The 27,248-nt window shown below is 32.4% G+C and overlaps 1 protein-coding gene across 1 annotated transcript in view; it reads right to left on the bottom strand.

Moving 5' to 3' along the window:
- Window positions 1–649: 649 nt before the first annotated feature.
- Window positions 650–27,248, bottom strand: part of WDR36 (WD repeat domain 36) — a 38,209-nt gene continuing 11,610 nt past the window's right edge. The window contains exons 10-23 of the mRNA XM_033110993.1: window positions 27,076–27,141; window positions 25,622–25,708; window positions 24,259–24,404; window positions 19,868–19,982; window positions 19,203–19,368; window positions 18,855–18,963; window positions 16,542–16,621; window positions 11,259–11,366; window positions 9,714–9,811; window positions 8,955–9,100; window positions 6,409–6,528; window positions 6,130–6,211; window positions 4,569–4,756; window positions 650–3,406 (exon numbers count right to left, since the gene is read on the bottom strand). Coding sequence (XP_032966884.1) covers window positions 3,257–3,406; window positions 4,569–4,756; window positions 6,130–6,211; window positions 6,409–6,528; window positions 8,955–9,100; window positions 9,714–9,811; window positions 11,259–11,366; window positions 16,542–16,621; window positions 18,855–18,963; window positions 19,203–19,368; window positions 19,868–19,982; window positions 24,259–24,404; window positions 25,622–25,708; window positions 27,076–27,141 — 1,661 coding nt within the window. The 3' untranslated portion in view covers window positions 650–3,256. The remainder of the gene's footprint in view (window positions 3,407–4,568; window positions 4,757–6,129; window positions 6,212–6,408; window positions 6,529–8,954; window positions 9,101–9,713; window positions 9,812–11,258; window positions 11,367–16,541; window positions 16,622–18,854; window positions 18,964–19,202; window positions 19,369–19,867; window positions 19,983–24,258; window positions 24,405–25,621; window positions 25,709–27,075; window positions 27,142–27,248) is intronic.

Below are 27,248 nucleotides of genomic sequence, written 5' to 3'. Positions count from 1 at the left end.
CTGGACTTTGATGATCACTTCTTTAGTACAGAGAATATAATCAATAATGTGGTAATAACTCTGTATAGTGCCAGATGGATACTGTTGAATAACTATGATGTACACCTGAAACTAATATAATATTGTATGTTAGCTATATTTCAATAAAAATCTTTAAAAAAATAAAAAAGAAAATGAAGTCTCACAATTGCAGAAGATGGCATTATCTTGGATTTTCAAAGAATATTAAAATTTTAAAGTGTTGCAAAGTAGTAATAGGTGAGCATATTAAAAATCAAATTGCTTACCATGACAGCAATAACCAATTGTAAAATATATTTGGAAAAAATGGTGTATTTCACTATAGCAAGAAAAATACCCCCCCCAAATAAATCTGTCAAAAAATGTATAATTATATAAATAATTCTTATATAAGATTTCTGGTATGCCCACAATAAAGACATGTATTGGTCATCAAGAGAAACATTGCAATTTTCTTCAAATCAGTACTATAAATTTAGTGCAACCAAAATCAAAACTTCAAGATATGCTCACCAATAGCCAAGAAATTTTTGAAACATTCAGGCTTTACCTCCATCAAATTTGAAAACACATCAGAAAACTACAATCAAAGCAATATATTATTTATTAGGCATATCAAATACCCCAACTAAAGAATTTAACACATAGAACAGATTTGAAATCAGTGAGAAAAGAATGCACTTCAGTAAATATTTGTTGGACTTTTCAATAAAAGTAGCTCTGTATCTTATTTACACTCTTCACAAAACCCAATTCCAGATGAAGATCTAGATGCTTACAGGATAAACATCTTTGAAGAAAATACGGAATATGCTTTATATTTTGAAATAAAAGTCATAAAAATAATCAATTTGACTATATAAATATAAAACAGCTATAAAAAAGATACAAGTACAGTTAAAGACAAGTGACCAACTGGGAAAAACCATTGGTAACAGACATGAAAGACTAGTATCTAAATTCTATGGAAAAACTAACAAACACGTAAGATTATTAAAAAAAAATCATTCAGTAGAAAAATGAGCAGTGTAAAAGGTAATTCACATGAGAAATACAGTCTAACATAAACATATAAAAGATGTCCAAACTCACTAGCATCAGATTTTTAGAATTATAATGAGTTTTTACCCATTAGGTAATATAAAAATATTTTAAATCTAATATTAAGGGTCCTTAATGATATGGGGAGCAGGTATTCATTCATTGCTGAGAAGAAACTATAACTTGTTAACAGCTGTTTTAGAAGCCAACTGAAGTATCTCTTTACAACTGCCTAACTCTGACCCAGTAACCCAAAAACTAATCACATACACATACAGGATGACATTCTTTCAGCATTGTTTGCAATTAGAAACAAAGAAAAAGGAACCTAACCTAAGTGTCTATTATAGATTATACAGATTGTGGAACACTACAAAAGTAGAGATTAGATAAGATTAGACTGAAATAAAGAAACCAAGTAAAAAAGTGGCACAATGATACACATGTTTATGTTAAAACCAAAACTATACATTTTATTTTCTGAGGCTATATATAACATCTACAGACATTAATAGAAAAAAGTCTAGATGGAAAGTTAACTGTTCCTTCTAGAGAAGGTACTGAAAATGTCAAAAATAGACTTGTCTCTGATGTTTTTAGAAGTAAAATGTAGTCACATACTACATTTGTAATTTAAATTTTAATGGAAAAACAGTATGCACAGACTGATACATTTTAAGAAAGTATACTCGTATACGCACAAATTGCCCTTTGTATTTCTCTCTCTCCCTTTCTTGATGGCAAACACAAAGGAAAGGTTCTAGAAGATTAACTGCCAAAATGAGATTGTAATATTATCTAAATAAAATATCTCCAATAAAAACAATACACTCAACTTCTGTAGTCTCATTTGAAAAAAAGAAGAAAATTCAGTTCAAGATTTATAAAAGCAATGCAATCTCAGCTAAGCTCTCTTATTTTCAGTTATTTACAATCTTCACATGGTACATGACTGTATATTGGAATTTTGCTACATCTTTAAAATATAGTATTTGGGGCAGAAGGATATACAATTTTTGAAGCTAGAATTTAACTCATTAACATTTCAGGCAGTGGCTTTATTAAATTTATAGACACTTTTAAAAGAAAAACAAAACTCGGAGTACAAAACCAGATTGGCTTATTTTTTTAACAGTTTACTAATTCTACCTCTACATTAAACACTTTGAGATTTAAAATTTAAAATTATCATTGACAACTTCTTGTGAGAATTGTTCCTTCTGGCGATTATTCTGTAAAACCTTCTTATACTAAGGAGAATGATACTGGCATTAAATATAACAAGCTGAATTTTATGAATGACACTACTTTTGAGTTGTTTTTGGAGCACTGTGCTTTTAAGAATTGCTTGTTTTTAATTCAACATATTGATGAAGATTTGAACCATATCAAGAAAATAATGATGAGAAAAGAGGAACTTCCAGAGCTATCTGGTTTCACAATGGTTATGAGAGAAAAGTACAGTCAGCACTTTCTTGCCAAATAAAAAAATTAGGAAAACCTTTAAAGGACATTTTCAAAAGAATTCAGAGTTTCCCTGTTCAACTGTCTCCTATAGCAATTTGCCTTGTAAAAGTGCCTCTCACATTCCTGAAAAAGGAACAAGTTCCTTTAGGAAGGCTACAGTGGAGCCAGCACTGTGGCAGTGTTACAAAGTTTGGCTCTCTCACTGAGATCCCCAGCTGCCCTTATTTAGCAGATTCTTCTTCTGCATTACAAGAGGGCTGCGTTGTTTAACAAGCCTTCCTTCCAGCTCTAAAAGCCAATGATCCATGCTTTCATCAGAGGCCACCAAGAAGGAAACATAAACAAGCCTTTTTACTTCATCTCAGGAAGGCACTTTTATAGCTATATTATATACCAGTTTTATCTTCAGTATAATTAAGCAATACTTTACAGGAGACATCCAGCATTTCTTATATATGCTACAAATATTCAAAAAACATGAGTTGGTGATGACAATTCAAAAAAAGTCATGTATAACCTATGTGAAGAGACTCTAAAACAAATAATTTAAGTAGATTCTTTTAAACAAAAGGCTGGTATAATTTTTTTTCAAGAAAGTATTTAGCATTTAAAGTGAGGAATGACTAGTCAGTAATGCTAGCATTTTTTTCCCAAAATGAAACCTGAAAAACAAAATATGAATTAAAATGAACCCACTTAATCTTTATTTAGTCACTTACATTTATTTTTATAACAAAGCACTTTTTATATAATTTAAAACACACATGCTTTGATTGAACAGTGATTGTAAATAGATCCAGTTTTCTTCCACCTGTGATGACAACTTTGTCATTTCTTCTAGAAGTGTTGGCTCTGAAGAAAGCATTTTAAGGTGCAACTGAAAAGAAAAATATGATAGTTGAACATTTAAGAAAATTAAAATTTTGTTTATTCTGGATTCAACTTTTTTACCAAGAAACATGAGAAGACACTATACTGAATATTTTTTTCTTAAATCCTGATTTATTACCATCTCCCACTCTCTCTCCTCTATCTTTTTTTTTTCTTTTTATTGGAAGTTCCTTTATGAGACAGTCACTGCCTTAGAAGAATTGATGTTGTCATCACTGTCCTCCACCTAAGGACAGCCCTGGTACCAAGTCAGAAATAAGGACATAGTTCTAACACAAAATCCCTATTTTTGTGCTTCTTTAAGGTTCTGTGTTCACTGTAACCCACTGGTAATGAATGCTAAATGGGCCCTTTGCTTTATTTTCTAAAGATTTAAGTTACTTTATATTCAGGAACTAATCATGGTAAATTTGGGAAAGGATATTGAAACAATTTTTGGCATTTCTATTTTTTCATGGTACCATCTAAATATCTACCTTTTAAATAATTTTAAATAGTTAGATCAAGTGAAAACTCATTTTACATATTAATGAGATAAAGAATCACATTTGCTATCACTGAAAATCAGCATCATCGACTTCCTTCAATACATTATTCTTTTGAAATAAACATGAGAACTCCATTTCATTGGTCATAAAAGCAACTGTGTTATTGCCAAATCGTTTGAAACTCCTTCAACCAACATAGAAGTAAATATTTTGATTTCAGCAGTAGAAAAAAAAAATAAATAAATATAAAACATGACTTCCTTTCACAATCATAGGGAAAAAATGCCAAAATGTAATTACCTTTTACAAAGTTAATAGTTTAGTATATTGAATCAAATAGATGACCCAGAAAAGTCAGGGAGTTGATTCAAAATGTGCTGATTAAAAAAACAAAAACTACAAAGCTGCGTGATCAAGGTGTCTAAAATGGTAGTTACTAGGTACAGGTGACTATTTAAATTTAATTAAATTTCTAAAATAAAAAATTCAGTTTCTCAGTCACATTAGCCACACTTCCAGTGCTCAGTAGCCACATGTGACAAGTGGCTGCCATGTTGGACAGTGGAGATACAGGACATTTCCATCTTTGCAGAAGTTCCATCAGACAACACTACTCTGGAGGAAGGCAAGCTGGGAAGCACTGTCTTACATTAAACTTACCTTTAGAAACAAAGCAAGATATGCCTGGGCCAACTCAAAATCACGCTTTCTGTCCAACATCATCCCGATCATTTTTAAGAAACTCTGCATAACTTCTACAGACCCGCCACAATCAGGAGACAAGCTTCGAAGCTCCATTTCAATTCCTGATGGGCCTAATTCTTTCAGAAGGTTAAGAGCAGCTTCATCTGAATTTAGTTTTAAAAAGAATCCAGTTATTACCTACAATCACTTCTCTTAAAACTAGTTTTCATTTCATAATCCAAGCAACACATTTAAATTGCACAGGAAAGTCTTTCTGTGGCTTAATTTTTTCCTGTTAAGTAGTAGAATAAACCCAAAATTAAGTAAAAATCAGTACAACTGATGAGAGCAACACAATAAAAAGTACTAAACTTTTTGTATTTCCTGTAATACAAGGGTGATTTTTTCTGTTAAAGAAAATTTAATTAATGCCCAGTAATAGATACTTTTAAATGCTCATAAATAAATCAGATTAAATATAAGAAGGCTATAAAAAGTACATACCAAGTTATTAATAGTAGTTGCCAATGTGCCAATAGAAATAAAATGAGGTAAGGGAATTTATTTTTCTTTCTTTTTATTGTTATAAAAATTATAAAAGTACCACATGCTCATTAATAAACACTAACAATACAGAAATATGTAAGGGGAAAGACACCATCTTATTCTTACCCACCCCAAATCTCCTTCTTTTGTAGAAGTAAAGCACTCTTATTTCATACTCATCCCACGATATTCTACACACAACTATTTTATATGAGGCATGTCATATCACAATGGCAATGAGTATGCTTTTAGTTTTTTGAAAAGGAATACCACCAATGACAAAAGTCTAATAAATTTTACTTTCTGTCCTTCAGTAGTGATTTTCTTCTTTATGCCCCATAAATAAAATGAGTTACTCCTTTTATGATTCTGCTATTTCTCAGTCATCTACAAAGGCCCGAGTATCATTCTTTGGCTTTGCCAATGGGGACTTGTGTGATATTGGTACAAAAACAAAAGCATATGGATCAGAAAACAAAAGGCTAAGTCAAACAGAACAGTGATTGTGATTTTGTTTATTGCTTATAGCTTTTACTGTTTATCATTATTAGCTACAGACTGTAGGTTTCAAAATTTAAATCTATTATTAACACACTCAATAAACAATTTTTAAAATTGTCTTTTTATGGGATAATTTGGGAATATCTGAAATTACCTAAGACAAAAAAGTCTCTTCTACATTGCAAACTGTATTGCAAACTGTTTTTATAAATAAAAACAAAAGCAAAAACTAGAAGTCTAATTTTCACTACAGAAAGTGTGAAAGATTTTCAAAAGATAATATCAACATCTGAGGTTAGCATCACTCATTTAATATAACAGTACAAAAGCTAAAATTAGTTATTTTATAGTAAAACCAAATTTCAATCCTTTTAGTTTTTCCTATCTTCTTTCAGCTACTAAGAAATTTGTTAATATTTCATTCAATTTTTCTTTATATAAAGTAAAATAAGATGAAGCTACTTGGTAAAATATTTATAATTTAACTTACATTTATTATTTACCAGTCCTTCTTCGAGTCTCAAGCAGAAATCTGATTTTTGAGCCAAAATTCCAAGATTTACCACTTTAGACTTAAACAAAAACAAATACACATTATTCAAAGAACACAAAAAAATGTACAGTTTGTAATTAAAAGCTATCATTAACTTATACACATAAAACTTGGTGTTGGTAAAGAACTACAAATGTATAATTTATAACAAATGTATAATAAAGAAGTACAAATGACACACACCATATACTTAGAATGCTCCAATTTGGTTTTTACCTGTTGGGGATCATTATTTTGTTCTGGAGCCACGTATCTGGGTACAAGGCCAGGAACTGTTGGTATAAAAAATGGTGCTGATTTGGGTACTTTGGGTGGTTCCTTTGGTTTATTCTTTTTCTGATGAGAAAGGGAAAAAGATTAGTAAGTAATTATCTTGCCAACAGTTTCTAACACGTAATTCAAAATCAATTTTAAAACAAAATCCAAAAAGTAACAAAAAAAGGAGTGGAAAATTTTCAGATTAGAATGCTAAGATAAAATCCCATGAATCAATATCATAGGTATCCATAAACTGAGCTTCCCAGAGCAAACCTCCAGTACCCTTGCTGATAAGACAGAAGGAAAATGACAGGGTTCAGAAGCCCTAAGACAAAGACAGTTCATTTTCCTGAAGCATGACTATTTACGTGAATTTTAGGTGACGAAGTAACAGTCAAGCACTTCTGAACTTCTTTTATATTGAAACAACAGTTTAGCAAAATGGGTTAGAAAGCAAAATTTACATAATTACTCAACTGTTTCTCAAATTTTTTCCAAAAGAAATTCGGACCCACAGGTACAGTCTACCATTAGAATTTAGGTGAAATTTTTTTCTGAAGCACATCCCTAATTCTTCCATTTTGTTGGAATTTTTATTTTTCCTTAGTATTTTGTGTTTTTAAAAAGCAAAAGAACATTATTGCTCATTTATAAAATATTTCAAGTGTCAGTAAAATTGAATCAGGAAAACCTCCATCCGATTTCCCACTGACAGAATTTAGTTTTGGTGACTACCTTGCTGCACATCACTATCTCAGGAGCATTTGATGAAGAACCTTTCTACGGTAAACTGCCTAATAAAGGAGTCTCACAATTTTACCTTACACTATTCTTCTTCCATTCTTTAAGCTCTGTAACCTTAGGGAGATTTGCTTTTTGAAAGAAAGCCAGGGATATTTGTGGCCTCACGGAGGTTGAGGATGAAAGAAAGTTCCTCCACGAAAGCAAGATAAAGTACTACTAATTACACTGTAAGCACAGCCCTTCTTTGGGACGGCAGAGACTAGTAAGAGTCACACTTACCCTTCTGACTCACTGTTTTGGAGTTAGAAGGGATACAGTCAGAGTTGCAAATAAAATAAAAGGCTTTGGAGGAGCTCCAAAATGCTCTGCAAATTATCTTATCTTCTAAGGAAAACCAAAAGTAGAAAAGTTACCCAAAAGACAAATATAAGAATCAGACCTTTTATTATTCAGTAGGAAATAAAAATATTAAAGGTGTAAGCATATTTCACTCATAAAGATCATTCACTTAAATTTCTATATAAATTTTTATGTAGAATAAACTATAGCTTCGCAAGGAGCAGAGTAATCCAAAAACTCAGCTCACGTCATTGGGCATTATTCTGATTGCTCCTTTCACACTCATCTACTTACACTTTTTAATGCATTGCTTTTAAAGCTATTCCATTAAGTACTCCCTTTATAGCTGACAGATTGGACGACATGATGGAGAGATTTCACAATTATGCTGCTAAACAACATCCCTTTAATGCGATGCCCAATCCCTCGCAAAAAGTGAGCAAGTAAAAAGAAGCACTTTTAACTTCTGTGAGGAGAATTAACATGTGAAAACTTCCGTCTCTTAACGAAGACGCTCATCGTTTCTGGTGCTAAGCTATTAGTTACAAAACCACTTACGCACCTTGTCATAGTTATTTATGTCAGTGTTCCTCATACTTTTTTATGCCAGCTCACAATGTGACTTAGCACATACATTACCTCTAGTGAATGTGTGCAAGTGTATTATCTAATCTAATCAAATGTCATAAAACAACACTTAACCATCATCACTGAAATTTTCTACTCTAGTCAATTCCTTTCAATTGCTTTTGCTTCTCACAAGGGGGGTCATGAAACAATGCTTTGACAAACACTCATATATGCTATAATTGTCCATTTTTCATGTAAAATTATAGTATCCTCAAGTAGAAAGGGCTAGGTTTTTTTCCACTGCTGCTATCTCAGGACATTACCTAGCACCTAGTTCAGTCACTTACATGCCTAGACTTGACACAGCAAGCTCTAAACATCTTCTTGGAACTGGCAGAGTACGGTATGGGATGATAAAGGGTAACTGAAGCTTAATAAAAAAAAAGACCAGTGAAAGTCTTCCAGTCTCAAATGGCTAGCAATAGAAATATCATCACATATTATGTTGGCAATCTCTTTTCTTGTTTTAGAAGTTAAAACAGTAATTTATAGGCTGGATTTAAAATATCCCATTTCTAATAGCTCTGTAGTTGCGGGCTGTACGTTTGCTATATCCCAAGGTCTGCTGAGTGCTCTCAAAGTCAACATGCATATAGAATATACATATAGACACAGAATCTTGTGATAATCACACTGGATAAATAGGATTCAACTAAATGGCATTCTCTTCACTGCCTTAGGTATTAACAGCTCCTCCTAAAGCCCTCAAAATAGGGGAAGCTTTCTCTACTAAAGAAAATGCTTCTCGAATGTGCCTTTCGGGGTCAATATTAACTGTACTATGGTATTACCTTAATAACATCAAGATAAAGAAGGCTTTTCCACCGTGATTCAGGAAGGAGTGATAGAGTCACCAACTGTTCATTCAACTGTTCTGGGGAATCATACTCTATCATTTCATCGCTTGGTTCTACGGTTTCTTCTGCTAATTCTATATCTTAAAAAAAATTTTTTTAGGTAGAACAAATTAACAAAAATGAGATTTTTAGCACATAAAAGCAATTTAATTCATTCCAAATCCATTAGTATTTCATAAGATGTTCACTCTGAGTAGCCTTGTAAATGCTTTCTATTGATTTCATTTCCTCATCTTTTCATATTAACTACAACTCCCATCGCTAGACCTAAAACTTCTCCACTGGTATACTATTAGATATCTTATCAATGCCATGCCAATCATTTTTGCAAAAATTCATGAAGTCATTCAAAATATTTCATATCAGTTAAAAAATACTTTGATCGAATGCATTAAACCAGGGGTGTCCAAACTTTCTTCACCGGTTTTCACCAAGGGCCATGTGCGGTAAAATACACAAACAGCCGGGCCACTCACTCGAGGTGAAGGACGTATTGCCTCACCTGGTTTATTTAAGTAAACTAAATATATTTTTGGAATTTGCTGCGGGCCAATTAACAATGGATTGCGGACTGCAGTTGGCCCACGGCTGCAGTTTGGACACCCCTGCATTAAACTTTGCCTTCAGTAGCAATATCCCTCATTTCACGTTTGTTACTATACTTCAAAAATTAATTTACTGTTTTGTAATTACCTTGGGTTTGACAAGTACCAGGAAGCATCACTACTGAAGGAACATAATCTGTGGGAAGTGGCCGTATTGAAACAACTGAATACAGGGAAATATTGGACCTGAGAAATAAAAACATAAGCAATATTTTAAAACTTATAAAAATTGCTTTTTCAGAGAAACTTCAATTATTGCTAATAATTTCTATAATCTTGAATTTGGATACAGATTCCAATCACTTACAAATTAAAACAAGATCTCAAACATAGATAATATTGATTTGAAAATGCTTTGATTCGTGTCATAAATGTCATCCCATGAAAGCTAGGTATAAACATTATTAATGGGGTCTTTATTTCTAATGTAGTACAAAAAAGTATTTATTTGAGAGACAGGTACTGGAATAATACTTTTATAAAGTAACATAACCTCCACCTATTTATAGGTGTTTTGACAATTGTCACCCCTCATTTAAGGAAATAATTAATGAAGATAGACTCGGAGAGTTACATTAGAAAATATGCTGATCAGATCCTTGGGGTTAACAGGTCATGGATTTCCCCTTCTCTAGAGTGGCCCTCTAAACGGCCATGTTTCTGCTACTTGACTGTGCACCATGACCTTGTATGACTAATCAAGAGGCAGCTACCTGTCCCAAAGTCGGCAATCAGATTCTGTTTCCCATATATTATGAATTTGGAATAGAAGATAAAGATTGGGAATATCAGGTTCTGAGTTATATTAATAGCAGTACTATATACTCTTGCTGCTGAGGTTCCATAGCTATTGTTCTTCTCTTGTCTTGATTGTTCAAGCCTCACAGATTCCAGGAGATATGTACTCCATTTTGCTTATTAAGGTGGCCAGAGTCTATTTCCACTATATATTGAATTTATTTTCATATCCTAAAAATCTAATTATAAAATTTTATAATTAGAAAAAGAATTAAATATTTTTTCTCTTCCTCAATATTAACAGTTAAAAGAAATAGACGTCTGAACTCAGGAAATAGACAAAAATTTTTCTAGACTCAGATGAGGGACTATTTATTTTGAATTCTTACACGTTTATCACGTGGAGTTAGCAGATCACCATTAAGTATCTCTGCATGATTATCAAGAGTTGTACAACTAGAATGAATCTTAGTAAGCATTTGCCCACGCTTATGCCTTATTTTATAGACAAAGTAATCTGAAGTTAAGAGATTGGCCAAGGTCAGAAGGCAGTATTGTGGTAGTGGCAGGAAGCCCAGGGCCTGGCTGGGGACTCCCCTTTTCTAACATTTTTAAATTCACTTATCCTTTCTGCAAATAAAAACTAAATGTAATAGATGAAAACCAATCCTGTGGTTTAGAATACACTTGAACAAAGCTATTTAAATTATCAAGCAGATGTTGAATCAGTCATAAACTTATGTTAACTCTGTGTTAACTATGTAACATTTTCATTTTACAAATTAAAAAAAAACACCAAAAAACAAAAAAACTAAATGTTAGCAACTGTGATAGTCTGACAATATCATCTTCCTTCTCTTCCTTACTCAAAACAGAACTGTATGAAAGAACTCACCATAGATAAATTCCAAGGTGGTCAACGTGGGAAGTGGCCAGAAAGTCTCCGGTAGGGGACATAGTAACATTGAGAGGAGCTGAGTCCAACAAAAAGCTGTCTATAAGGCTATAAAAAGAATCAAGACATTACAATATTTTAACTCTATCAAAAGGATATAATTTACAAAATACATTTTTGTTAAAAGAATATGGGATAAGATATACAGAAAATTTTCATTTTTATTTTTTTTAAAATCACCACAAGAAAGTCATCCATAACAAAGAGCTCCGTCAACTAAGTTGCTATATGACAATAATCTCTTAATGAGAAGGCCTTAGAATACTAAATAGACCAATTAACCAGAGAAAATAGTTTTCAACAGGGAAAATACAGGAAGAAATACTCTGTTTTTCTGAAATTCCATTTTGGTAGACTAACCTGGGGACAATTATGAAGATGTCATATGTTTAAAATAAATCTAATTATCAGTACTCTCTTATATTTTTGTTATCCCAGTGAAAATAATAAAAGGCTTAGGCAATAGAATAAATTAATAAAATAAAATGGCTGTAAATAAGAGAATAGTAATGCAAAAAATTTGAGCAGTTCTTCCTGTTTTTCAAATAGGTAACCTTTTTTTCAAATATATATTTCATGCTATACATAAAATATATTAAAAAATTCAATCTCTAGAGCATAAACATAAAGCAGTGTATGGAAACTAGTCTCATAGCTTTAAAAGCTGGAGTGGTGGAAAAGTTGGGGAAGAAAGGGGAGTGATGACACCCAGGTAAGAGACTCAGAATACACTTCTCAGAGAATACAGTATTGGATGCATAAGGATAAGGCTACATACAGGGTCTTGAATACCAAACATCTGAGTTTGTTTTTATCTTTTAATCAATGGGAAAAAATCACTAAAGGATTTTGACCAGATAGTGGTGTAATCTTCACTTTCATTAAAAAAAAAAAAAAAAAAAAAAAAAATCTGCCATCAGAATGTAGACTGTTTCTGACCAGAAGAATAGTAGTGGGGATAGCTAACAAGCAATGGGGATCTGAACTAGGATGGTGACAGCAGGAAGTGACATGAAGTGGATTTAATGAGCAAACAGAAAGACCTCCTGCAGAGGAAGCTTCTCAGGCTGGCTAAGTGTAGGATACTTTGTATACTTTAAGAGGAATACATGGTTTTAATCACTGCTGGTTTAAAACCTTTATGCACTGAAGCTAGTACATTATCCATGGACCGGCCCAGCAAAATTAAGTTCAGAATCTACATTAAATAAAACATTTCAAGAAAAAAAAATTCCTGCAGTTATCACTTTTTTTATTATAATTATCACTTTTTTTTTATCACTAGGAAATATCCTGGGCACTTGAGTCTACAAAATTAATCATGACCTCATGGGTAGATTCATCCTTACTATATATAGGTCAGAAAAATGAGCAACACACAGTAAGATTTAAAAACTTGTTCAAGGTAGAAAGCAACTGAGCCAGGACGTCACCTCTTAATCACTATAAACTCAGTAAAAACACTACTGAAACTAAAGGTATCCAAAGAGCTTGTTAGCACATACACACCCTGTGAATGCCTACACTGGTGATTCATGAAACACACTCAGAAGCTCAAATGTAAATGAAGACTCCCCAGTGGAGACAAGTGACTTGTCCATGATGAAATCTGTCTCTCAATTTGTTCATTAAATGATTAACAATGAAAATCTTAAATACCGAATGCAAGATAGGAAGACAAGACTAAAATTAGGAGCACTGGGAACACATACCCCAGTGTGCTCAGGACACTGACCGCTGTTTAATTCTGATATGGGGGAAAAAGTGAGTGATTACCTGTCTGATTTCTGTTCAGACCTACTTTGGAAGCTCACAAGAATGGCTTCTCTTGGGGACCAAGAGAATTGAGAAAAAGGATACACTGGTGAACACTTATTATATCCAGAGACTGTTAAATTATTTATGTCAATTCATTTAATCCAAAAAACCTGAGCAGAAACATTATCCCCATGTATATAGATGATAATTAAACCTAAACACAGCAATTTCAGATCTTACCATTGCTTGTCTTGATATTTGTTTATTAAAAGTGTAAGTATGTGACGGGAGAAACTCCCTAACACATTTAGAATCTGTTAAAAATAGAATCTACTGCTTGAGCAAATTTATTTTATGTGACACTATAATTATTTTGTCAAATTCACTGTGCAACTTGATTCCACAGCTGTTGTTGTGTGTGGGTAGAATGACCTTCCATTATTAAAAGCATCAAATTGAGGAAGGTGGTTTCCACATACACAGCATATTTTACATGGCCACATTAGTTCATAAAGCATAAGTGTGCAGACTTAATTCCAGACCTAAGTACCAGATAATCTCCTGCTAATTGCACAGAATGAAAATATTGAGAGAATATTAATAAAATTCCCATTCTAAGGAATCAGAGTTTCAAGCACAGAGCCCTGCATATAGCAATAACACTGATTATATTCTGAACAAATGCAGAGTGTCTAGATGGTCAATGTCCAAAGAGATGGAATCACCTTACACAGGAATCTTTAATGAACAGAACAAAGGGATGGTTTTACCTCAGTGAGAAATGAAAAACAATGTTCTATGCCAATTATTCTCATGTAATTCTTCTCAGAAAGCAATGGTAAGACACAACAAAGTGCAAAATTCTATTAAAACTTTTAATTTTATATTTTTCTCACCCCCAAAAGAGTTCAACCTGAACTTCCAATAGGTTGAAAACAACCAGAAATATAAAGTGGTATTGATAGGGAATGACAGATAAGTTCAGGGATAAAAAACTTCAACTCTGCTTCTCTGAGAATCCTACAAACACAAGAAAATTTTCTGCACTTTAAAACAACTTTACAGGAAAACTTCAGTATCTATGCAATTTGTTTTAGAAGGCACAATTCCAGACGGATACACCGGTATGTCACCACACCCAAAGGTTTACTCATAAATAGCTTCACTTTTCAGGCTATGTAATGAGTATATTCATTCTTTAAATATTTAACATGTTATATAAATGATAAAGCTGCTTACTGAAGAAAGAACTAGGAATCTCCAAAGGTTGTCATATTAATTATGGTTTAAAACCAGGGGGAACCCAAAATTCCAATAGTTACATATCGTTGTACAATGAAATACTGATCCTCACTTCCTTATTATCTTCTACATCAGGAAAATAAGTTCACAACTGTTGGGAAATCTGTTTCTTTCTCCTATGCTTATTACAGCAAAATGCCATTTACAAACTATGCCACTTTGGGCAAATCACTTAACTTCTCTTTAAGCCTCCATTTTCTCATTTGTGAAATGGGATTCCTAACAGTAATAGTACCCACTTCCATTAGGATACGAGGGAAGATGAAATATAAAAGCATATAAAGTGCCTTGTGGCTCTTAGTAAATGTTAGCTTAGTTGCAATTAGGTAGCAGTTAGTTGTGTTATACTGCTTTTCAAGCTTTCTCATTTGCTCCACTTCAAATCTTAACCAAAGTAGTACTTATTTTTGTCTTTATTAAAAATATACTTTGGTTCAATAATTGTAGATATTATTACATTTTCTTTTAACAATCCCTTTGTGACTCATTTGTTGTTCTTGGGTTTCTTTTAGCTTCATGCCTCTGTATTCACCTAAAATTACCTCAGTGTTCACCCAAAAATAAGATACCAGAGCTGAAAAACTGTCAAATTTAAATCTGCTCAACTTTCTACTGAAATAAGTAATTCAGCAAAAAGGCTAATGCTGAGTCAAAGATTAGCAGCTTTCAATGTGTTCAGATCCTAAATTTTCCATTCCAAAGAAAAACTTGCGACTTTTAAGAAATATTTTGCTTATTTAGTACTACTGAACATTAACCTACCTCTCCCATCTAATGTGAACTAAAACTACTTAAAAGGAAAACGAAAAGGGCATAATTGTGCAACTTTCCTACTGTAATTAAAGGAACTCAAATTATAATGTTCATTTTTAGAAAATAGCAAAAGTCCAAGAAGCAACCGACTACCAAATATTCTATCAATATTTCTAATGGTGCCTTTAAAAAAAGTTTTTTAAAAATTAAGAAAGTACCAACTTTAAGTTAACTTTTGGAAGTTGGAGAACATAGCCAATGAATTAGATTTTGCTTCTTCTATTTTAAGTGAAGTGACACACCTGTGGACAAAAGTCCCTAGTTATTAGATAGAGCTGGACTCAACAGCAACACTCGGTTGTGCATATCCCAAATCCAGTGTGTATGTTGGATGAATAGCTGTGCCTCACTGCTGTACCAAACTTGAAGGGAAATGAGTACATCAGGGTTTTTCCTTTCTAAAGGTCAAAATGCTTTCAGGTATGAGCTTATCCAATTCCCAAGAAAGAAGAGGAAGTAGATTTGGACAGAGCTTAATTGAGAAATATTTCAGAAGATTAAAAAGTATAATCCTTTCTTCTCAGCTTTCTCACCAATGTCTTTCCTTATAGTATATTCCTGTTAAACTAGATACTTTGCTACTCCCATCACTCCTTTTATACTTAATCAAGCAATTCTACGTTAAGTGATTGATTTTAAATTGTATCTATTCCTATATAATTTTTAACAACAGCAAAATTCTCTCTCTCTCTCTCTCTCTCTCTCTCTCTCTCTCTCTCTCTCTCTCTCTCTCTGTCTCCTCTGTTCAAATCATTTAACGGAATTAGACGTTTCCTCTTCAAGTGCTGTTTTAGTAGAAAGTGTCAATCTATAAAACAGATTTCTGAACACCGCTGGGTTTTACCCAAATCTTAAGTCACACATTTTCATTACTTAAAGGTATCTAAAATGTCTTCTTTCAGGAATTATGTTAGACAGAAAATATATAAGATACATAAAGGAAAGTTAGGGTTTTTGACCTTTTACACTAAATTCAATATGAACAAAATAAATAATCAAAAAACATTCAAAATAAAAATTTGCAGTCCGAAAGTCTGAGTTGTATTTTAAATTATCAAAAAGACCAAATGAGCTTTTTTAAGGTTTATGCAACTCACTTTTATATCTCCATTTTGCAGGTACAGAAAACCTAAAGAGACTGCATTTTCCTCACCATTATTTTTTTATGGCACTACATTATTTTTTTATGGCACACCCTGCTGTGTAAGAGATCAAAAACACTCCAAGGACAAAGTACCATCAAGTTAGAAAACATATTCCTATTCAAAGAAGCAGATAATCCATTAACTATAGTCAAAAGACAATGACTGGGAAATCTGATAGAGGTTGGGGATTTGAAAATAAACTCACCACCCAGAAGGAAGGTCCCAAGTTCTAATAGAGCAATCCATTGAAGCACTTATTAACCAACGACCATCAGGACTGAAAGCCTTTAAATTTAAAACAAAGAACACATATATAATTTGTGTGTGTATTTATGTGTGTATTTTTGTGTCTGTAGTTTTAGCAGCTCAAAGAATGTAAGGAATGAAAAGGTGCAGGCTTCATTAAATATTAAGATTGGATAAAATTTAGACCACCCTTTTACATAAAAGAAAACACCATTTCTTATGTACTAGTAGTTTACATATAGATAAGGATTAGGCTTACATGAATTATAAATGTTATAAAACTTAACAGTATCACCCAATTTAAAATTTTTACTCCAGAATCTCCTATAATTTATAGACAATAAACTGTCTGACTAAAAATTATTCTTAACATAAAACAGCTAGTCTGAGAACATTCAATTAGAAATACTTCGTTAGTCTAATTTTAGTTATAAAGTATCTGTGAAAGTAACAAAAACCACAAATTTTTTGAAAAAGTCTATATATTAAACTAGCTTTCTGAGAATTAATTCAAAATGATTTTGAAGACAAGAATGCAAATTCTCTTAAAATATAAAAGTTACTAAAGAAGTCTTTCTACTTTTACTTGTAGCTTCAGTTAAAAATTCTTCTTTTCTTCCTTAACCATGCTTTATTTCCAAAATATAATTTAAAACCACAATTATCAGATTTTCAAAATAAATTTAAACAATAAACTACTTAAGCCACCTTAAAGAAGTTATATTTTTTCTATCAATAAAAATGGATAAATAATAGTTCTCCTTGCCTACAGCTAGTTAATGTGGTAAGGTTTAAATCAGGTCAGATTTATAAGAAGACCCAAAAGGACAAACTTTAAGGTTTATAACGGCAGCATGATAGTTCATCTAGGAGTCTAAGCATACCACGGGGATCACAATTATCCATATTGGCAAATGATACTGGGATAAGTGAACACTAATTTGTTCATTGGGCTGCAGTGATACCACGGAAACTCAAAACTTAAGGTCAGAGAGCTCAATTTACAGGATAGTACAGATACTAAAGGATGGGAAAACTGACTCTGGTAGGTAGAGTCATGTTATAAATATGCATAGATTTAATTAAACAGGAGTAATTTATTACTGAGCAGGGGAAACTCTAGACATACCGTGTTTCCTCGAAAATAAGACTTAGCCAGACAGTCAGCTCTAATGCATCTTTTGGGGCAAAAATTAGTATCAGTCTTATATTATTAAGACCCAGTCGTATATTATAGTAAAATAAGACTGGGTCTTATATTAATCTTTGCTCCAAAAGACGGATTAGAGCTGATTGTCCGGCTAGGTCTTATTTTGGGGGAAACACGGTACAAGTTGAAAGTAAAGTTTGAAAAGGAAAGAAATAGGAAGAGCAAGTTGGCCCTGACAGATGTTTTCAAAAATGTCATTTCACCAAAATTACCCCACTCCCACCCTATTTCTATAGATACTGTTGCAACAAATTCTGTTCATGGGTAGTTCTGCCAATCTCCTATCTGCAGCACAACCCTATTTCCTGACCATTTTCCCCCTATTTTTAAGGAAATGGGTAAACATTGCAAACTCTGATTTTTGATGTGAGAACTATTAAGTAGCTGTTGGGATTGCTGCTCAGTAGCTAGGATTTTATTTTTATTTTTTTCTGTTTTCAAGTAAATTTCATGCATAAATAAAAATATGTACTTAAAATAGTCCTCTATGTGTACTTTTTAAACTAGAGTACTTCTTACCATATATCCCACTATAAGAACATAATAGCAAGCTAAAATACATTATTAATTAAACTCTTTAGGAGTTAAGATATGTAAACTCTAGAAATAACACAAAACTAAATAAACCAGGTACCAGATATTCCAGGTGCACTAGTATTAATTAATTTGTCATGTAGAAAAAAAAAGAAATGTGTTCTCAGTTTAGTTTAATATTAAGTCAAAAATGATATACTTATGTTTCAACGCATCATTCATTCTCCAAAGTATATGCTGGCCTTGTATAGAGTTTAAAAGAACAAGATAAACTCTGAGATTCGTATTTTAATCTGATGGCATTAACTCCCTGAGAAATATTAAAATTCTTTTAATTCTACACATCTTCCTTAAAAAAAAAATCTCTTTGAAAAATTGGCTTCCAAATTATTTATTTTGAACAATTCCTCATATGATGAGTAGTTCAATGCTACTAAAGAATAATAGATTCAATTATTTGAACATTTTAAACCTAAACAGAAGTAGAAATGAGTCAAGTTTTGTTTAAACACCTAAAGTTTGTTTTACCATGTCATTTATTTGGCCTTGGTGTCCAGAAAACTCTCTGACAATCTTCCTAGTTTCTATGTCCATGACACAAATGGAGAAGTCATCTAAGGTGAGTCCCAGAATGCCACTAGCAAGATAAGTGAACCAGTTTTAATAAACAAACAAGGAAAAAAAAAAAACCTTCAACTAAAATCTCACAGTCACTTTAATTTTTTTAATCAAATATATTTGGGGAAATTAAGCAAAATGCTGTTCTTTTATATTAAGTCTGATTTTTCCCACTTGGCAAATTATGTACTGTACTTAAATCAAGAACTTTTACCAAAAGCAGAAGAAAATCCATTATCATTAAAAGAAAAACTTTACCTGTCCCTGTGTAGCAGCATCATATTTGGAGATGAATTGAGGGTCACAGAATGGATTAAAGTTTTGTTTTTAAAGTTCCAGAACTTGAGTAATCCTTCACTACCAGTTGTAACTGTCAGCTGGTTTAATCCATCTACTGCAACACCTCTGACAGACCCTCTATGAGCTTTAAAGCATATGTTAAAAGAAAAAAAGAAATAAGAATTGGCATTGCCTCTTTGAATACTGCACAAAGAGGATTCCTTCATTTAAATATCTAAGTTCCCACTATTTACCTTCCCTAAAATCTTAACATTTATTTGGGATTTTAGGGAGCAAGGAGAAAATCACTATATTGCTCGAATAAAAACAAAGTCTATCAGGTTAATGCCACAAAAGTTTCAAAAAACAATTAAGATTTTCTGCTTATAGCAAGGAGAAGAAAACAAAAATTTTAATTTGTACAATATCCACTTTCCTCTAATTCATCCATGACTTCATTCTGAGTATTTCAACATGTTGTTTATAAGAGTAGTAATGACAGCATCTGTCATATAGTGTTGACGATAACCAATCTACTTTAGCAAAATGGCCAGCACTGAAGAATCTAATACATGCCAGTGACAGTTATTAGCTAATATCTATCTATACTACTTTTTTAAAAATAAGAAAAAAAAATTCAATACCTTGATCCTTGCCAAAACTTCCTCGATGTATACCAGACTGCATGTTATATACATCTACAGTTCCTGATGAAAGACCAATTACAGCAAAGTTTCCACAAGAAGTTATATCCACTGCCTTAGGGAAAAAAAAAATTAAACACAAATGACATCAGAAAATAACTAATGTTTTTACTGTACTTTATAGTTTACAAAGTATTTTTTAATCTAATTAAAAAGCGTGATGAATTGCTTCAATTTTCTTAAATATAATAAAATTATTTGAGTATCTAAGAAATATATGCTTGATTCTATCTCCATTCTTTAAGAAGTATGAAGAAATTATTATCCAAGACAATAAAATATAATCAAAGTTAATTAAAATTTACAGAGTCAGGAGAATTGTGTATCAGCTGGCCTTCAATTTTTAATTTATTCACAATAGTGCTAAAGTCGAAGCATTCCATTGCCTAATTTCTCCCTACCTTATTTTTGTAATTGCTTCTACAGCTAATATAGAATTGAAAACATATCATTAGATAGACTGTCCAGTGAAAATGCCCAAAATATTTTAATTATGCCATATTAGGAAGGAAAACATAGATATTGCATAGAAAATATTTAGTTTATAAGTAGTTTCTGTAAAATAAACACATTTTAATACTTAAAGTGTCACTATTGTATTAATGACAGGTATTTTCTTCTATGTTAAAAATATGATACTGGGTATGTATTAGGTCATGGCCAGAGAAATCCCTGATTGCCATTATGTGTCAATCAGATGTCACCCACCCAAGAGAAAATTCAAAAGACTGTTGAATTTATGTCTAAAGAAATAGGTATCTTCTAAGATCTAAAAGAAACTATTTAATAGAGGCTATTTAACTGTGCAGAGTAAAACTGATATACTATCTGAGTCAAGACATATTTACATAGCATTCACATAAGTATGTTCCACTTACATACACTTTTCTATGTAATTATAGTTTATTCCTTAATAAAATATTTTAGATAGGGAATTACGGACTAACCTTAAAAAGCATTCTATCTGCCTAAATAGAACACAAATGTAATTTTACCTATTTTTTAATAACTCATAAATGTTTATGTTGTATAGTTACGCTATCAGGAACTAATGGAGATACTAGGCCATCACCTACAATTAACAGTCTTCTGATGGCCTTGCTGTACTTTTCGTAACGTGCAATTATTTTAATAGGATTTCTTGTTGTTAGTAGGCCTGCTTCTGGTACTCTCCTTTTCTAATTTATTTACTCTAATCTCTTATCAAAGACAACATAAACAAAGCAAAAATGAATAAGCTGAGAGGGTTACCTCTGAGTATCAAATTGTACTTTAGAGCGTGCGCACTTTGATAAATACTTCTGTTGGTTACTTACTGGTTACTGGGTTTGTTACAAGTAGTTGAGTTTACCAGACAAATGGGTCATCACCAGTTAAGTATCAGTGTATATACATTTACTGAATGATCTATGAGTGATTACTATCGGCTGTGAGTTAAGAACACAGGTCCTAAATTCAATGGTCCCAGGTTCAAATCCCAGCTCTTCCATTTTACTAGCTTTACTGATGAGGCATGTTACTCATTAGATTAAGCTTCAATTTTATTGCCTGTAAAAAGAGGCTAACAATAGACCATATTATAGGATTGTTGTGAGGATAACATAAAATAATATGTTCTGGGTAGAGAGCCTGGAACAAGTAAGCACACAACAAACGTTAGCTGTAATTATTACTACCATTACTACTATAGCTACTCAAAACTGTGCCAGTAAACTTAAGATGCTTAAGATAGTTTCTATGGTTTAGAAAACAGTGTAAAAAGTTCGAGACTGGATTTTGTACCATGGGGAATACAGCATAAATACTGACAAAAGAAATCTATACAAAATAGGATCAAATGTGGAGTTACACTTTTAACAAGCATTTTCAAAATCCTGCTTCCTCCTTTGCAGACATTGATAAACTGATCCTAAAATTCATATAAAATGCAAGGGACCAGAATAGCCAAAACAATCTTGGGGGAAAAAAAAAAGCTTGGAGGATTCAATCCTCCTTTTACTACAAAGGTAAAAGATACTATAATGAAGATGTGGTGCTGGCATAAAGATAGACATATAGAACAATGAAAGAGAACTGACAGTCCAGAAATAAATCCTCACATTTATGTCAAATGATTTTTGGCAAGGGTGCCATAACCCTTCAATGGGGAAAAAAGAAATCTTTTGAATAAATGATGCTGAACAACAAGGTATCAATATGCGAAAGAATAAACTCTGACTCCTACATCACACCAACACAAAAATTAGCTCAGAAAGTATTACAGACCTAAATGCAAGAGCTAAAAATATGAAACTCTTAAAAGAAATCACAGGAGTAAATCTTCATGGCTTTGGGTTAAGCGGTGATTTTTTAAAAACCACAAGCAATAATAATAATAATAAAAACGATAGGCTGGACTTCATCAAAATTAAAAACTCTTAGGCAGAAAACAATACCAACAAGAAAACAAAATGACAGTCCATGGATTGGGAAAAAATAATTGCAAATCATATATCTGATAAGAAAATTGTATCCAGAAAGTGCTGTTGCAACTCAATAAAAAGAAAGAACTCATTAAACAAGGGGCAAATTATTTAAATAAACATTTCTCCAAAGAGGATATACAAACAGCCAATAAGCACTAAAAACAAACAAAAAAAACCACTTATCATCATTAAGTAATTAGGGAAATGCGAATCAAAACCACAATGAATACAGCTTCATACCCACTAGGATGGCAATAATCAAAAGAACAGACAATCACAAGTGTTGGTTAGGATGTATAGAAATTGGAACCCTTATATTAGAATGGTGCAAAAGTAATTGTGTTTTTGCAATTATTTTTAACCTTTTAAACCACAATTACTTTTGCACCAAGCTAATACCTTGCTGGTGGAATGTAAAATGGTACAGCCACATTGGAATAGGTCGGCAGTTCCTCAAAAATGCTGAACATAGTTACGTTATGACCTAACAATTTCACTCCTAGGTATAAATGCAGAGAAACAAAAACATCTGTCCACACAAAATCCTGTGCAGTAATGTTCATAGCATTATTAATAATAGCCAAAAAAGCAGAAACAACACAAATGTCCATCAACTCATCAATGGCTAACCAAAGTGTGGTTTAATTCACAAAAAGGAATATAATTCAGCAATAAAAGGTACGAAGTTTTGATACATGCTACAATATGAACCTTGAAAATATTATGTTAAGTGAAAGAAGCCAGTCACAAAGACCACATATTGTGTGATTCCATTTACATGAAATGCCAAGAATAGGCAAATCTACAGAGATAAAAAGCAAACTGTGGTTGCTTAGGTTAGGGAAATGCGAGAGGGGGAAAGTGAGATGGGGATGGCTGCTAACAGGTACAGGGTTTCTTTCTAAGGTGATGAGATTCTAAAACTAGATTGATAGGATTTTGGTGATGATTGGACAATTCTGTGAATCTACTAAAAACCGTTGAATTATATACTTTAAATGAGTGAATTATATCTCAATAAAACTTTAATAAAAAGCAGAAGCAAAACTTCTGCAAACCAAATTTGAAATCTTTCTTTATATCTTAAAATCTGAACCGAATACAAGAAGACTTACATATTAACAAAAGAAAACAAAAATAAAATTTCAAAAAAAAGTAAGAACTTATAAGTAAACACATAACTGATAAAAGTGAACTGGCATCTGAAGATAACTCGGCCGCACATGTGCAAAAAAAGAGCAGCCCCTTCCCACGATGGTCTCTATGTATAAGAATCCCTCCCCTGGAAGTTGCCAAGAAATTTCAACAGAACTTATAAACAAACACCTTAAGCTATATTTTAAAAAAGCTTAGACAGAATTCAATTAGAATTTCTCTAAAAGGTACTTCTCACAAAAGACAAATATAAGAAAACAAGAAATAAAAGACTTAACTTCTACTACATCTGTAATTCATTAAAAATTTACCCAAATCTTACTCCTACAGCGAAAGAAATGGAAGGAAGAAGAGAGGAAGGAAAAAAGAAAAGAATCCTTTAGATTCATATTCATTGAATATCGTACTGTATACTCAACATAATTCAGGTGAGAAAGTATATTGATAAATGCTGAAATCATCTTCGAAAGGTATTTTGAGTAATCCTGTATTAATTAATTAGAAAATTTAAATAACCAATATACTACATCTGATTAAGCAAAGCTTGACTTAAACCTAAAATAATTCTCTGTAAGTTGGGAAACTTAACACTATTTCTGAATGTTAAATAATGTTCTTTCAACCAATACTGTTATTAATAAACTTGAGTATAACAACATTACCATAGGACAGTTTTATAGGGGAAAAGCTCTTACAAACAAGCTCACTTACTGTTGCAGTTATGTCATCTTTCTTCAGCTCTTTTGGCTTGAGAAAGTAAGCGCCTATTGTAGATCTTTGATAGTTCCAAGTTGAGCAAGATAGTTTACCTTGATGGCAAGCAATGATACCATCCCAGTCACTTTCACGAGCTTCCTCTGAAATATAATTAAAATCATAAATCAAATTGCTTTTCATTCTCTCATTCATTCGTTTACCTATTATTTATTAAACATCTAATATCCACGTTATCATTAGGCACTAGGGACACAATTATAAACAGGTATCTCCTGATAGCTATGAGTTTCCAATCTAACAAGATATTCTGATTAGAAGAAATTACAATAAAGTATGATAGTGTGTTATAAGAGCACTCAGGAAGAGTCTGCTAAGAAATTTGGGGAGAGTTAATAAATGGCTCCCGGAAAGAAGCAGTAAAACAAGTAGTAATTAACTGAGGGTGGGGGGCACACACAGGCCCAAGAGTAACTTCAACAAAATTATAAAATTAAGCACAGCAAGTAGGTGAAGCATTTTCTCCAAATGAGAAGAGGTCAAGGCAACTTGGGCCACATTACAGAGTGTCTTGAAAGCCATGTTAAGGAGAGGAGATTCTACCCTAAAGGTAATTAGGGGCCACTGTAAGATTTGTAAGACAATGTGTGAAATGTTTCAGATGTTTTAGAAAGACCACTCAGACTCCAAGATAAAAAGTAGAGAGGAGGGTGGTCAAAATTAAAATAAAAAAAAAATCACCAGGTTGTTATAATAACCTTGAAGTAAAAATGGTGCCTAAACAGTTATTTCTATGACAGTTTTCACTCAACAATTCCATCACCTATACATTTTTCTTAAAATCACTTCTTTGAATAAAGCACTGCTCAAGTGACAGTATATACTAAGACCTCACTGTACTTAGGTATTTATTAGTCACAACTCTACGTTCTCAATTCTTGCCTTTTTACATTAGTGACTTTCATTATTCCACATACGACAGAATAAAAAGAAGGGCCACAAAATGAACTACCAAGCATTGTTTATTAGTAGCTCTTATAGAGAAGAGCAAAGCCAGAAATTAATAGATAACAAGTTCAAATTATAAATAACTCATTTTCAGTCTTCACAAAAGTACTTGGGGTTATCTTTTAGATACTTAATAATATTTGCATGTACTTGGGGTTATCTTCTAGATGCTTAATAATATTTGCAAAAACATTGATTGACAAGGAAGAAATAAAAAAATATATTGAGGTTACTTTACAGATGCTTATTCATATTTGCAAAAGCATTTATTAAAATGGAGAAAATAAAGAATATATAGCAGGAAATAAATGACACAGCAGAATGTCTCAAAACACAGTATCAAGTTACTTACCAGCTGCAAACTTTGTGATGGGTGGAAGTCGCACTGACATGGCATTCTGAAGACCTTTACGTTTGACTCTCTTTTTATTTATTAGTCCTGAGGTTGGGGGAGAGGAGAACATAGCTATGAATCCTTCATAATGAAAATATACATATAAGTTATTTATTGTCACATACAAGATATTCCCATTTAAATCAGGAGCAAAATGATGATGATATTACCATTATTATTTAATCATTTGTGAAGTTTAGCCTATGTAATTATACCACAAGAAAATAAACTACAAGATATGAATAACCAAAAAAAAAGAAGGTAAAAATATCCTTTTTTGCAGATGATATGACGGTCATACAGTCATGTCAATTAAAAGAAACAGCCCAGTGCAGCCGGTTAGCTCAGTTGGTTAGAGCGCGGTGCTCTTAACAACAAGGTGGCCGGTTTGATCCCTGCATGGGCCACTGTGAGCTGCTCCCTCCACAACCAGATTGAAACAACTACTTGACTTGGAGCTGATGGGTCCTGGAAAAACACACTTAAATAAAAAAAGTTTGAAAAAAAAAGAGAAACAGCCAAATAATTATTAAAAGTAGTTAAGTGTCACTGGACCAGCTACAGAACCAATACAAAAAAAAAGTAAGTGAATTTCCTACATGCAGCAATATTTAGTATCACTATAATAATATACAATACAACAAACAAAGATCACATTCACATTAGCAAAAAAAATTTAGGAAATTATATTAAAATATGCAAAATAGCACAGAATAATCTTAAATATGTAAGATTGTAAGGAGGAAATATGTAAGGAGGAAAGCTGAAAAACACACTTCACTGAGGAAATTAAAAGACCACTTGAATGAGGATGTATGATATTCCTAAAGGTGAAGATTCTTAAAGATATCAAATTTCTCCAGTTTAATTCAAAAAGGAATTACTTGGGATATTGATTTAAAAATGATCCTGAAATTCATCTGGAAGTATATACATGGATGAATAGCCAGGATATTAGCTTTAAAAGAATAATTATGAGTAAAATTGAAAAACATTTTTGTTTAGTAAACAAAGTATTTCAAATGCAGAAACCATAGAGAATAAAACGTGCCCTTTTTACAAAAAGATGGGACACTGCTTACTTGAATGCTTTCTCTAAGCTCCCTTCTGTTTTAATATTCTGCATTCAATAGATGGCTGAAGTTAGACCGTCAATGTCTCTTGGGTGGCAGCAGTATGTTGTCACCACCCAAGATGTCTAACTCTTTTCAATCAACTTTATAGCAGCATCTCAACCACTTCTACAGCAACACTGATCTTAGGACTCTTAGTACTACCACCCTTTCCTACAAGTGTTTTTTATTTCATCCAAGAAAAGAGGAAATTTATCAAAGAAACCTCCACTGCTATTTCACAGAATCTTGAAACATTTTTGTGACCAGCAGTTTTCTTTCCATTTGCAAATGACCTACCATGTCCTAAGCTCTTGTTAAATTTTTCATGTATCGTGGAAAATGACTGAAGAGTTCCATCTTGACCTGTTGAGATATATATAGAAAATGCCTAATCAAGCTTCATCAAAACAATGGACCATCTGAATCACAGATCGTTAAATCGGATTGTATAAAAAACTTTAAGTTATAGT

The sequence above is a fragment of the Rhinolophus ferrumequinum genome, chromosome 7 (assembly GCF_004115265.2).
Source record: "Rhinolophus ferrumequinum isolate MPI-CBG mRhiFer1 chromosome 7, mRhiFer1_v1.p, whole genome shotgun sequence".
NCBI classification, from domain to species: Eukaryota; Metazoa; Chordata; class Mammalia; order Chiroptera; family Rhinolophidae; genus Rhinolophus; species Rhinolophus ferrumequinum.
The sequence above is the reverse complement of the archived record's forward strand: the minus strand, read 5'-3'. Positions and strand labels throughout refer to the sequence as shown.